We start from the raw sequence: 13,574 nt of genomic DNA on the forward strand, positions 1-13,574 counted from the left end.
AACATCTCCTGGCCCCAGAGGATGCACATGGAGAAGGGCCAGCGTAGGGAGTCACAGGTGGGGCACCAGGAATCAACCAGAGAAAACTATGCCGGCCGCTTCCTGGGGGCCTGCAGTTCTGAGGATGGGCAGGTCTCTCCCCTCCTCAGCTGGGGTGAGCGGACGCAACGACCAGAGAAAAGAGGAAAACACTACTCAGGGATCAGGGGAGAGCAGGAGGAACCAGAGGAGTTCATTCTGGGCAAAGGGAACCTGAGGTCACCTTGTCCGCCTCCACGCCTCCAGGAGGACCTGCCTATACCACTAGACAAATGAGAAGTGGGACCAGCTCTTGTGACGCCAGAAATTCTCAGCCACCCTTTCAAGGACAGTTTAATCATCACAGTTATTCATTCACTGGACATCTACTGAGCACCTACATGGCGCCTAAGCACGGCTCTAGGGCCTGGGACCACAGGAGTGAACAAGGCAGACGAAAGTCATCTGTCCTCGTGGACTTTACCTCCTCAGGGATATTTAAGGCAAAACATAACAATAATAGCTAAGCTAGAGAAGTTCTGAAACTTCGAAAAAGAACAGGATGGAGGAAGCAGCCTGAAGTCCCCGGTCTCTGCTCTCCCTGGTGCTCTGATGGAGGAGGCTGGGGGCAGGTTAGGGCCAGATGGGGAGAGAAGAGCAGGGGGCAGGAGGCCCCGGAAACCAGGGGCGAGAAGTGGGGCCAGGACCCCGGAGGGTGGGGTGAGGCAGTGAAGTAGAGAGATGGGGGAACAGTGGGGGAAAGCAGGAGGTAGGGAGGGGCCGGGGAAGGGCCCTGTGAGGAAGAGGACAGGAGGGTGGGGAGAGGCCGGGGAAGGGCAGGGCCTGGGCTCACCTGCACCAGGTAGTGCTCGGGGGTGGTGTCCGAGAGCCGGCCCAGGGTGTAATGGGCCTTGAGCGGCTCGTCGTGGATTTGGAACTCCTCCCTGCAGTTGTACCTGCAGGTGCAGAATGGAGACCCAGTCAGGCTACCTCTGCGGCCAGGGCCGTCTCCACCTCACCAGGGGTGGACAGGGGACACCCCATCCCTGCCCATGCAGCCACCCATTTGTGGCAGAGACTGCCCACTGTCCCCCAGGATCCACTCTCCCCTTCTTCCTCAGCAATAAAACCCTGAATGGTGACCGGGCCATCCAGCTGAAGACTACATTTCCCAGCCTCCCTTGCAGCTAGCATGGTCATGTGATGAAGTTCTGGCCAATGGGATGTGAGGAAAAGTGACGTGTACAACTTCTGGGCCATTCCCTTTAAGGGAAGGTATCTTCTACTTTCTCTCCTCCCTGGCTAACATCCAGAAGTGGAGGCAGGAAGTAGACGTTGATGATGGCAGGGCAACAAGAGAGGAGGAGCCTGGCTGATCATGGAGCAGCCATCCCAGCCCGGAGCACCTCCTGGACTTTCGTGCGGAGAGAAGCTTCTGTCTTGTTTAAGGCCTCCTGTTCAGGGGTTACTTTGGTCCCAGATTGACCCCCCCATCAGACTGTCTCTGAGAACAACCCCCACGTGACAATCCCACAGCACAGTGAGATGGCTCAGAACAGGCTTTGGGGCTGCGTGGCCTGGGCATGAAGCCCAACCCCACTGCTTGGTTACTCCATTGTTTTGGATTCACTCGCTCTCTCTGTGGCTCCTTTCCAGTAAGTCTCACCTCCTAGAGCTGTTGTGAGAATTCAATGTGCTAATCAATATACATGCTTAGCCCAGTGCCTCGGGCACAGGGAGCATTTATTAATACAATTATTAGTACCAATAGAGTTCTACCTTCACACAGGTGTTCTACCTTCAAACAAAACTCACAGGTAAAATTCCAGACTTCTGTAGATGCTAAGCCAGGGGGAGGTCCGTGCACTCAACGCACAAAAAGATACTGTGTGGATTATAACAGTGAATAAGACGCAGCCTCCCAGAGCTCCTGATCAGACACTTGATCCTCTTTACAAAAGAAAGGCGGGTGGTGAAACGGTGGGGTGGAGCACGAGATGAGGAGTCCACAGAGCTGGCTTCCCGCCGCCAGCTCTGCTCCCTCTCACCACAGGACCCGCGGCAGACAAATCCCTCTACCTCCTCGAAACTCAGTTTGTATCTAAATCAGTTTTCACATCGGATCTAAAAGGGATTAGATCAGGAGTCAGCAAATCTTTTATATAAAGGGCCAGATGGTAAATATTTTAGGCTTTTGTGGGTCACATGGTCTCTGTTGCAAGGAGTCAACTCTGCAGTTGAAGTGTTAAGCATCCACAGACAAGATGTAAATGAATGGATGTGGAGTGTTTCAATAAAACTTTATTTACAAAAACACGATAGGCTGGATTTGGCCTGCAGGACAGAATTTACCAACCCCTGTGCTGGATGATCCCTAAAGTCCCTCCCACCTCAAGCATGCTACAATGCAGGAGTCCTGAGACATGGCTGGCTCCGGGAGGCGCGTACAGTGCCGTTGTAGCAGATTTTTACAGCAGGCCGCTGACTGTTCTGAGCCACACTACGGTTAAATATTTTCAATGTCATCCCCACATATCCTGATAAGGAAACTGAGGCTCAGAGAGGGAAAAGGTTTTGCTCAAGGTCACAGAGCAAGGGAGAGGCAGAGCCAGGTCTGGGATGTGCATCTCCAACACTGCCTCGAGGTCCAAACCTAGTTTTGTCATCTGCTAGTGGAGAGACTAAATATCAAGTCCCTTTTATGTAACATCTCTTCGCCTCCCCTTATCATGAGCACAGTGATATATTATGATTACAATTTTCCCGTCAGGCCCCGAAGCCAGCAGGCTGGATTTATCATGCCCACCCCTCAGGTCTCCTTACACAGAAGGCCCCATCTGCTAGGTCTCTGCCAAACTTCTATGTGTGGAACATATTTAATTCTTCACTCATCGTGTCCTACTTTCTACGTCCTGGAGGGGCCCAGAGGCAGGGGAGCGTGGTGGCAGGTTAGATGAAAGACAAGGTCTCCCAACTCACCAGGAGATGGATCCCATGTCCTTCTATCTGTCTGGCCTCGGGCTCCCCAGCAGCTGCTCCTTCTCTGGCCCCAAAGGGCAGACAGGGTTTCCGAGCCCCCTTCCTGACCCTCTTCCTCTGGACGCACACAGTGTGTCCAGGTCTCTCAAAACACGGTGCCAGAACAAACCCTCAGCATCCTCTGGCAATGTCTCTAAAGGACCTCATTAGGACAGTCCACCAACAGCTTCCAGCTTTTCCAGCCCAAAGCTCTTTAATGGCCTGGCTTAACCTCAGTTTCAAACCATAATTACTGGTTGTGAAAAAAAAAAATCTCAATTTTATGCATCTAAGTATATAAACTTCCTTTGAAAACGTTCAGCAAAAAAGTATTTTCAAAACGGTGTACCCCCAGCTACCCCTCCCTCTCACGTACCCCCTGCCACTCACGTGATCACGACGGGGGCCACCTTGTTGGGGATGATGGACTTGGCCTTACTGTTGTGCAAGCTCATGGTCTGGAAGGAGTGGACACTGAGTGAGTGCCGCCCGTCCATCGTGCCACTGCCCTGGAAGCCCTCGAAGGGGGCACCCGCTGAGACCGTCTGCTGGGCTGTGCTGGCTGTTGTACCCATAGTCCGCCGGCAGCCTCAGGACCCAAGACCTGTGGGGTGAGAGGCGTGTGGTGAAGGAGGGGGTGGGAAAAGCCATGGCAGGAAGGGACTCAGCCCACCCCTCACCCCCACTGTATAGACACAAAGTCTGAGGCCCAGAGAGGGCCAGCTTGCCCTGCAGCTGGAGACAGAGGGCAAGTATGCCACCTACCACACGTTCACTGAGCGCTCACTATGGGCCCTCTGCTGATGCTGTGGAGGAGTTATGGACACAGACATAGAGACGCAGCCCCTGATCCCTTATAGTTTATACCTCTCTGGTGAAAATAAGACAGTTAGCAAAGGGTTAACCCTCCACGCCAGGTCGGGACCTAGGGCTCTAAGTGACTGGGTCAAGCCACATGGAGGCCAGGCCTTTCAGACTGGGAGAAGCGGGAGATTGTCACCTGAGGGAGAACCAGGGGCAGATGCAGACGGAGGTCGGGCTTGCATTTGAAGGCTCTGGATGGGAAGAGGATGCCAGAGGATGTTCTAGCCATGAATGTCACAAAACGAGGCCAGGGAAGTCCAGATTGGGTGAGCTCTCAGCAGATCAAGGGTTCAAAGAAAGCCCCGGCCCCTGAACTCGATGTCAACACTATCAACATCAATCTCATCAACATCAACATCATCAACATCATCATCAACCTCATCAACCTCATCATCAGTAACATCAACATGATCATCATCAAAATCATCAATATCTACATCATCAACATCGTCAATAGCCAAAGCTTCCGCCCCTCAGGAGGCACGCTGGGCATCCTCGTGGAGTCAGCAATTCCTCTTGTAGGGCTCTCTGCTACGGAAATACTTAAGGATGTATGCAAAAAGTGGACCACAAGCGTATTTTGCTGATAGAAGTATTGTTTATAACAACAAAACACAGGAAACAACCTCCAGCCAACACAGGGGGATTTGTTGAATAAATTATGGGACGTCTCTAAGGCGGAATGTTAAATAGCCATTAAAAATATTGACTGACATGGAAAGACATCTAGGAAATTAGAATGGAAGGAGCAGGGCCGGCCCCGTGGTTTAGCGGTTAAGTGCATGCGCTCCGCTGCTGGCGGCCTGGGTTCGGATCCCGGGCGCACACTGGCCCACCACTTCTCCGGCCATGCTGAGGCCGCGTCCCACATACGGCAACTAGAAGGATGTGCAGCTATGACATACAACAATCTACTGGGGCTTTGAGGGGAAAAAAATAAATAAATAAGATCTTTAAAAGAAAAAAAAAAAAGAATGGAAGGAGCAGGTTGCAAGGCAAGTACAGGCTACAATCCCACTTTAATTCATAAAAGCGTATCAGGATAAAAGTCTCGGAGGGTCCACATCAAGATGCTAACGTGAGTTATCACCAAGTGATGAGATTACAGATAATTTTTATTTTCTCCTATTTGCTTAACTGCATTTTCTGATTTTTCTCCTCTGAACACTGGGTAATACAGTCAAGGCCTATTTAAAACAAATAAGGGAACGGCTGGGGAAGCGAGCTGGAGACCCATTAAGAGCTGCAGGAGAGTGTGGGGAGGACTGGCTCAGGGGTCCTAGAGTCAGGGCTGCTGGGAAGGGAAGGGGCTGGAATTCCACAGACCCAAAAGAAGGGCAACAGACATGGGAGACAGAGGCTCCCAGAACTTTCTGAGAGCTCAGCAACTGCTGGCCCCATATGGCACTGGCAGTCCAGGATCAGGACGGGGGGGCAACCTGCCCTGCCCGCCCCCAACTCTGCCTGCACCCTGAGATGGGTCCACTCTGCAGAAGCACAGGGACAATAAGCAGTCCTTACAACACGACAACTCCCCCAGCTGCCTTCAGCTGGCACGAGCTGCTCCACATCGTGGGGACTCTGCTCCAACCTTCCACACTCCCCCCACCCCGCCCCAGCCCTCTCATAACCAGCAGCAGCAGCTCAGGAAGGGGACGGTGGAGTCAGCGGGTCAGCACGAAGCCAGGGTGAGCAGGTCAGTCTGAAGGCTGAGCTCACCGTGTCCTCTCTCCCCCAGAGTCAGTGTTCCTGGTCCCAAGGCTGCCCCAGGCCTCCCCTACAGCTGTTCCTTAAGGCTCCCCACCCCCAGAGCCACCTAGACAGAATGACTAGACTCATCTGCCCCTCCCAGAACCTTCCCGAACCACCACCATCCCTCTCCCTCTCCAGTCTGAAAAGGGCTCCCTCTCCCCCTCCTGCCCAGCCTTGTCATCCTTGAAAACTCCCAGCGGCCGTGTGACAGCTTTGTTAGCATGCATACCTTGTGTTTATAAGAGCCCCATCATGACTTTCCACACCCAGTCTAATTTCTCTCTCTCTTGTTCCTTTGGTCAAAGGTGGAAGGAATGAGCCTCTGTTCCTAAACAGAAACACAGGCAGCTCAGAGAGGGTGAGGGGCTCCACCGTGGAGCTCCAACAGCAGAGCCAGAACCTTCTCTCCACGTCACCTGCCGTGGCAGGCCCCCAAGCCAGCTCACCGAAGTTTCCCAGACCTCTCTCAGCAGTCTGGGCCAAGGAGGCACGGATGAGAACAGCCTCCCGCAAGAACAGGGCTGGGGTGTCCCGAGGAAGGCGTGACAAACAAGACACGGGAAGGGCCTGCAGGAGGCAACAGCGGGCTCCAGCTGCCGGGCTGAGGCCAGGCCTGGTCCCAGCAGGCTGGGCCGGGCCTGACACCTCCACAGCTCCGGCTCCGGCCACCCTCATCTCTCACGGGCTCCACAGGCGATGACAGGCCCCAGCCGGCCCCTGTAGGGCCAGCAGGGAGACAATACAGATGTGCACAGCTGCAGGCTGCAGGGGGGGACAGAGTCCTTTGAAAGTTGACCCGCCTCCATATGTCTGGAGGAGGGCAAACCCCCGGGGTCCCCAGGCTTCTCACTCTGCAACTCTTCCACTGAAACCTCTCTCAACCCCGCCCAAAGGGAGCCTCACCAGCAGAGGGACCCTCAGCCTGCTGGCCACATGCTATGGGGCTTCGGCAACTTCCTTCCCCTCTCTGGATCTGAAAGCCCCTTCCAGCTTCAAACGGATCTGGCTCCTAAGATGGCAGCCTGGTGGTCACATCACTGCTGTGTTCAGGGACAGTGGTCAGCGAGGGCGGGGGTGCTGGTGGGGCCACTAGTGCTCAAACCTCTGCTGGGGGGAGAGTGGGGAGGGTGGATTGGGATGAGGCCAGACTGTAAGATAGGGGCCCATGAGCCTGGATGGTTTGTAAATAATTATGCCTTTAGTTTCTTAACTTCTAACTGAAAGCTAGCATTTCCTTCAATCACGAGTGAAGCCTGCCCCTGCTGCGTCGCAGAACTGGGGACGTGGTCGCCACAGAGCGCCCAGATGTTTCACATCACAGGACAGCCGTGCAGGTTTCTGGGAACGTGGCTTCCAGTCACCCCTCCTTTCAAGCCACAGCAATTATCAGACCCGGGTCCCCTGCCCACAGACCGGGGGTGACGTGACTGGCCAACTTTAGGCCACCCTGCGCCTGGCGGTCTTGGGCCCCCACAGTAGGATCCCAGGTTCTCACAACTGAGTTTAACTCAGTAAGCGTGGAGAATTCCAACGATCCTAGAGAGAAGCCCGTCCTCACCTTACGAAGCCAGCTATAAAGAAGCTGCCATTCCATCTGCAAAGTAGGGTCTCAACATCGGGACCATCAAATCAACCACAACTGCCTGGGTGTCAGTCATGCCGGTCACGTGCCCATCAAGCGCACACCCCAGCTTAATGTCCCACCAAAGCTGAGCAGCCACAGCCATGTCACCGATGGGTCCTTAAAAAATAAAATTTAACCTTAATTTACCTAATGGATGATCTTGTTAATGCAATAATAACTAAGGACATGCATTACTACACCACCAGTTTGCTTTTTAGTATTTTATAGCTCTCTCAATAAAATTTACTTCCTCTGGAATCCCATATACTTTGTACATTTAAAAACATTCTGAGGGCCGGCCCCGTGGCTTAGCGGTTAAGTGTGTGCGCTCCGCTACTGGCGGCCCGGGTTCAGATCCCGGGTGCGCACCGACGCACCGCTTCTCCGGCCACGCTGAGGTGTGTCCCACATACAGCAACTAGAAGGATGTGCAACTATGACATACAACTATCTACTGGGGCTTTGGGGGAAAAATAAATTTAAAAAATTTGAAAAAAAAAAAACATTCTGAGAAGGGGTCCAGGAGCATCTGCCAGATTGCCAGAGGGGGTCTTGGCAAATAAAAACAGAGGAACCCCCGCTTCAAGGCAAGAACAATCCCCACCAGACACAGGCCCTCTTCTACCTGCTCCTTTGCTTCTGTTTCTTACCATGTCAAAGCACCTACTGAGTGCCAGGCACCCCACAGCCCCGTGAGGTCCAGGCCCCGTGCGTCCGTTTTCAGGTGAGGTCAGCCGACTTTGGAAGTGGCAGCAGTGGTAACTGCTCCTCCTCAGCATGCCTTCCCTCCTCTCCACAGCCGACCCCGACAGCAGAGCACCCCGCACACTCTCCCTCGCTCTGGGATCTGTGCAACCCCCTCTCAGGGTCCGAGGACCCCCATCCACTCCACTCTCTGCCAGAACACCCCTGACAGGGCCTCCTGGCGCGGTAGAGAGATACACGGTTTCCCGTGGAGGGATCGAGGACCCAGGCCCCACGTCACCACGGGAGCTCTCGGTGACCAGCTAAGAAGCCACGGAATCATGTGGGCTGCAGCTATAGTGGCACTTGAGACAGTCCTGCACACAGACACGCCATCCTCCTGCTTCCAGGCAAACGCACGGCAGTCAGTCCCTGGAGAAAAGAAACTTCCCTGTGGAGCCCTCAGCAGAGAGATGGCCCTGTTTCCCCAAGAAGAATCAGACTTCAGAAGCTGGAATATTAGCTCCAACTCAGCTAACTGCCCAATACTGCAGGAGAAATGTCCAGCCTGCCAGAGTGGTGAGCTTCTCATCAGTGGCAGTATTCAAGCCAAGGGGAGGCTACAGACGAGCATTCTGGGTCCTGGAGTAGAGGAGGGCAGGCAAGAGGTTCAAGAGCTGATTCCTGGGGCCCCGGCTCCAAACGTCTCAGGAGTTGAAGTCCATTTCTCTTCATATGGTTCTTGGTAGAAGTGACTCGTCACCATTCTGGCCCATTTCCCTATCTCTAATCCAAAGCTCACAAGTACCCCCTCCTCTGTCCTTGGCATGGGGCAGCAGCCGTGACCTCCTGGTTTGTCAAACCCTGTGAGCTTTTCCAAAGCAGTGTCTGGCTCTTGGGATGAAGCAGAAAGCTGGACGTCTGCTACCAATCCTGGCCACCTCCCACCCCGTTCCTTTCTCCTGCCCTCTCTGCCCTCCAGGATCTCAGACCCTGTTGCAAAATCCCAAGTCTCACCTTAGGGAAAGACGTGACCACAGGAACCTCCACAAACGGCTGTCACCACTGGCCCCCAAAAGCAGAGATTCAGAGCTGGCTATACCCCTGGAGGTCAGCTAGTCCAACCCTCTCTTTCAACACATGAGGAAACTGAGGCCCAGAGAGGGAAAGTGATGTGCCCCAAGTCATAAGGGAAGGGGCCACAAGGACAGATTGGAACCCAGGGCTCCTGCCTCCTGCCTAAGATCCCTGGCTGGGCCACCCTGACTCTGGCCTGAGGCAAAGGGGAAGATTCTGTTGTGAGCACAGGGAGAGTGGTGAGCAGACACTGTACCAGCGTGTAATCACACTAGCCAAATCAGGATCTATTGGCCAAGAGTGTGTGATTCGTCTGCCTGCCCGGGGGGTTGGGGGCTGGGGGTTAAATACCCGCCTGAGAGAGCCAGTGATCCTGAGTGCAGAGATGGGGGCACCAGGAGGGCCAATGGGTGGATCTTTGACTGCAAACCATTTGCCATATATTATCTCATTTAATCCCAACCACAAAAAGAGGTGTCAACTCTTACAACTCAACATTAAGTTAACAAAAAATCCAATTAAACAATGGCAAAAGATTTGAAGACACATATGGATGCCAAATAAGAATATAAAAAGATGTTCCGCATCATTTGTCATCAGGGAAATGCACTAGAATGATAAATTTTAAAAGACCAACAATACCAAGCGTCGGTGAGGGTGTGGAGGAACTGGAACTCTCAGGTACGGCTGCTGAAGTGTAAGATCACCAGCCACTCTGGAAGACAGCTGTAGTTTCTTACAAATTTAAACATACATTTACTGTATGACTCAGCAATTCCACTCTCACATAACTACCCAAGAAATGAACACACGTCCAGAGAAAGGCTTGTGCATAACAACATTGTTCATTATACTCAAAAACTGAAGTCAATTCACATGCCCATCAAGTGGTGAACAGATGAACAAAATGAACACATTCATACAACAGAATACTACTCAGCAATAAAAAGGAACACGCTACTGATATACACAAGGACATGGATGAACCTCAAAAACAGCATACAAAGAGGAACAAGCCAGGACCCAAAGACTTCAAACTGGACTGGATAGCTATGTTTATACGACACCCTAGAAAAGGCAAAACTAGAGGGGGCAGGGGCCGGCCCGGTGGCGGAGTGGTTAAGTTCATGCGCTCTACTTTGGCAGCCTGGGGTTCGCAGGTTCAGATCCCAGGGGCGGATCTACACACTACTCATCAAGCCACACTGTGGCAGCGTCCCGCATACCAAATAGAGGAAGATAGGTACCGATGTTAGCTCAGGGCCAATCTTCCCCGGTAAAAAGAGGAAGACTAGCAACAGATGTTAGCTCAGAGCCAATCTTCCTCAACAATAACAAAAACCATAGGGGAAGAAGGCAGATTGATGGCTGTCAGGGGGAGGGGAGGATAGGGCCTCCAGGGCCCCTTTTGGGGGATAGAACTCCTCCATATATTGAATGTGGTGGTTACACAACTACATACGTTTGTCAACACTAACTGAACTGTACACTAAAAACGGATGAATTTTATTATGAAATCTCCCTCAATAAATCTGCTAAAAACAAGAGGTCCTTCCCTGTCCTCTGTCCCAGTGTGCTCACTCCTCTAGTCACCTTCCTACCCAGCACCACAACTCACCCGCTGTGCCACCTCGGCCAAGCCACCTCTCTGGGCCTCAGTTGCCACGCCCTTGAAATGGGGCCAATAGTGGTACATCTCTCGTGGAGTTGTTGCAGGGGTTAAATAATATAACGTAGGTGAAGGCCTCAGAACAGGGCCAGGTCAGTGAGTGTTGGCTGTCACTACACACTGCAGGAGTGGGGACACTGATCAGTCAGACTCGGGAGCCTGGCTCTACGGTGCTCTACGGTCACCACCAACTGCACGTGGCTACTGAGCCCCTGAAAGGCGGCTGGTCCACACGGGGATGTGCGACAAGTGTAGAATACACGCTGGATTTCGAAGACTAAGTACAAAAAAAAGTAAAATATCTCATTAACAATGTATTATATTGATTATATGTCAAAATGATAATATTTTGATAGATTGGGTCAAATAATATGTGTTATTAAAATTAAGCTCATCTATTTCTTTTTAATTTAATGTGGCTATTTAAAAAGACACACATGGCTTCCATTATATTTCTAGTGGACAGTGCTGCTGAGTCTCAAGTCCTCCGTGGTCCTCGAGGGCATCCGCGGTCAGCTCGGGGTCCTCGGAGTTGAGCCCAACGCCTGCTGCAGGTCAGAATCAACAACTCTCTGTCCAAGGCAGGAGGAAACCCCGGGAAGCTGGTACCGGCATTCCCATTGGACAGAGAAGCCAGGACTCGCAGAAGCTCTGAGTGACTCTCCAACGTCCTCACATCTACTTGGGGGACACAGTGACCCTCTGTGAAGCATGGACTCCAGGGCCAAATCAGATGGGCTGATTCCCATCTTCCCGGGACCCTTATTAGTTGTGTGGCCTGGGGCACATGGCTTAACTTCTCTGAGTCTCAGTTTCCCCAACTATATTGGGGACAGTAACTGTACCTCCCTAATTGGATCGTAGGAGAATGAAATACGTGAATGTGTATGTAGAGTGACCCCCACCCAGCCCGACACACAGCAAGGCGCAGACTCACCAGCCGCCCTTCATTTCACCCAGGCCCCATCCTCCCCGCACTTCTCTCCCCCTCCTCCTCCACAGCCCCTCCCTGCAACCGCTGGCTGGTACCAGCTACCAGATCTGAACCTCCCTGGCCAGGCCCAGGGGCCTGGGCCAGACACCGCCTATAAAGGAACGGTAAGGAATAAGCGGGCTCAGGGGTCCCCTGGCTCTCATCCCGGCAAACCAAAGAGCAGAGCAGGGCTGGCCGCAGCAGCTGCCCTGTTCTAGTAACACACAATTACAGCTCTCCCCCTTTCGCTCTGTCCACTTAGCCACATAGGGAGGTTTCTGTCTGCTCCTTGCCTTAATCAAGAACCACGAAGGCCCAGCCCTGCTCTGGGGCCTTGGGCAGTCCTCTGCCCACTCTGAAACTCTACCCACAGAAGAGCGGGTTTGCAACCTAGTCGGTCCAACTGCTCCCCCAGCCCCAGCCCCCGGCCCCCGACTGGATCCACTGCAAGAGCCTCTACTGGTCTCCCTCCTTCCCTCCTGTGCCCCCACAATCCATCCTCCATGCAGCAGCCAGAAGGATCTTTTAAAACCCTCAATCACATCTTTGGCCCTGCTCAGCCGTTTCCTCTTCTGTAAAGTGGGGGTCATAAACCCTGTCTGCCTCCCTTAAGGGTTGTTGTCAGTAGCAAAGACAGGAAAAAAAAACCCCATTCTGTACAAAGGGAATGATTATCATGGGAACATGGATGACAGTAGGCAGAAGACGCTGGTGGAGGTTACACCATTTCCTTCCATCACACTGTAACCTCCAAACTCCTCATCCTGGGTACATGCCCCACCTCCCTGACCTCACTCACCCTCTCCCCATGCCCTGCACTCCAGCCACTGGCCATGCTCCCCCCTCACGGAGGCTTCACACCCACCACCCCTCTGCCTGGAACACCCTTCAGCGTGTCCACGTGGCTGCTCCTTCCTATTGTCTTGGCTCAGATGTCCCTCCTCAGAGAGGCCTCTCTGAGCCCCTGGCGATGTCGTCTGCCCACGTCACCCCCACAGTACCTGTCCATCTCATGAGCCACTTCTATTTCTTAATCGCCTCACTGACAGCATTACATGTGTAGCATTAGTCTCCCCAATTCCCTAAGAGCCTGACTTGTCCACGCCGCGGCCCCAGCACCACAACAGCACCCGGGGCCCAGCAGATAGATGCTCAGGAAATATATATGAGATGAACAGCTGACCCACCTCTGGGCATCTGCAGCTTTCAGGACTCACAGAGGAACGAGCGCCCAGCCTCAGGGAGCAGGTCTCAGCCCTCTGTAAGAGGGTGTGGGGGGAGGTGCTTCCACTCCACACTCCTCTCACCTGGACTACTCTCCTCCCCCTCCCACATTCTACCCACCCTTGGAGGTTAAAGCCCACCTCCTCCAGGGAGCCCTCCCTGACTATACACCCACCCCCACCTCTCAACTCCCACAGCCCACTGTGAGCATCACAAAATGGGACACTCCATTCCCTTCTGCTGCATGCTGTTCCTGGCAGGGGCCCTTCTGTGTCCTTCCTGCCTCTGTCCAGCTGTCTGGCTCAAGAGAGGAGCTAGACACATAATGCTGATGGGACAAATCGGCTCCGTCCCTTTACCTCCCCACCCTGCCTGGCTCCTTGTTGACGGGACCAAGGACTGCACGCAACAACAATTAGGCACCAAAGACAGGAAGGATGTTTACTTAAACATTACAGTACCTATTCTTGAGACAGGGCCTGAGTGTGGATTTACTTTCTTCTTTTTTTGCTTATCCATCACTTCTAAATTTCCTACAATGAACATGATTACTTTGGAAACATTTTTTTAAAAGTACCATTATTGTTAACAGTTTCAAAGTTGGACAAAGGGCGTCCCCACCCGCCCCCACCGCAAAGCCCCCTGTCCTCCTCCAGCTCTGTGCGTTGCCG

At 53.0% G+C, this 13,574-nt stretch overlaps 1 protein-coding gene across 5 annotated transcripts in view; it reads right to left on the reverse strand.

Moving 5' to 3' along the window:
• PALD1 (phosphatase domain containing paladin 1) overlaps window positions 1-13,574 on the reverse strand; it is a 93,474-nt gene that overhangs the window by 34,950 nt on the left and 44,950 nt on the right. For 3 of the 5 annotated variants that reach the window (XM_087432073.1, XM_087432072.1, XM_004427022.3), the window contains exons 2-3: window positions 3,427-3,640; window positions 872-974 (exon numbers count right to left, since the gene is read on the reverse strand). In XM_087432073.1, coding sequence (XP_087288199.1) covers window positions 872-974; window positions 3,427-3,611 — 288 coding nt within the window. In that variant the 5' untranslated portion in view covers window positions 3,612-3,640. Of the gene's footprint in view, window positions 1-871; window positions 975-3,426; window positions 3,641-5,881; window positions 5,981-6,098; window positions 6,292-7,210; window positions 7,394-13,574 lie in introns of those variants that run through there. The other 2 variants (XM_087432070.1, XM_087432071.1) reach the window with 2 other exon arrangements.

The sequence above is a fragment of the Ceratotherium simum genome, chromosome 6 (genome assembly GCF_057802395.1).
Source record: "Ceratotherium simum simum isolate JZ-2026a chromosome 6, ASM5780239v1, whole genome shotgun sequence".
NCBI classification, from domain to species: Eukaryota; Metazoa; Chordata; class Mammalia; order Perissodactyla; family Rhinocerotidae; genus Ceratotherium; species Ceratotherium simum.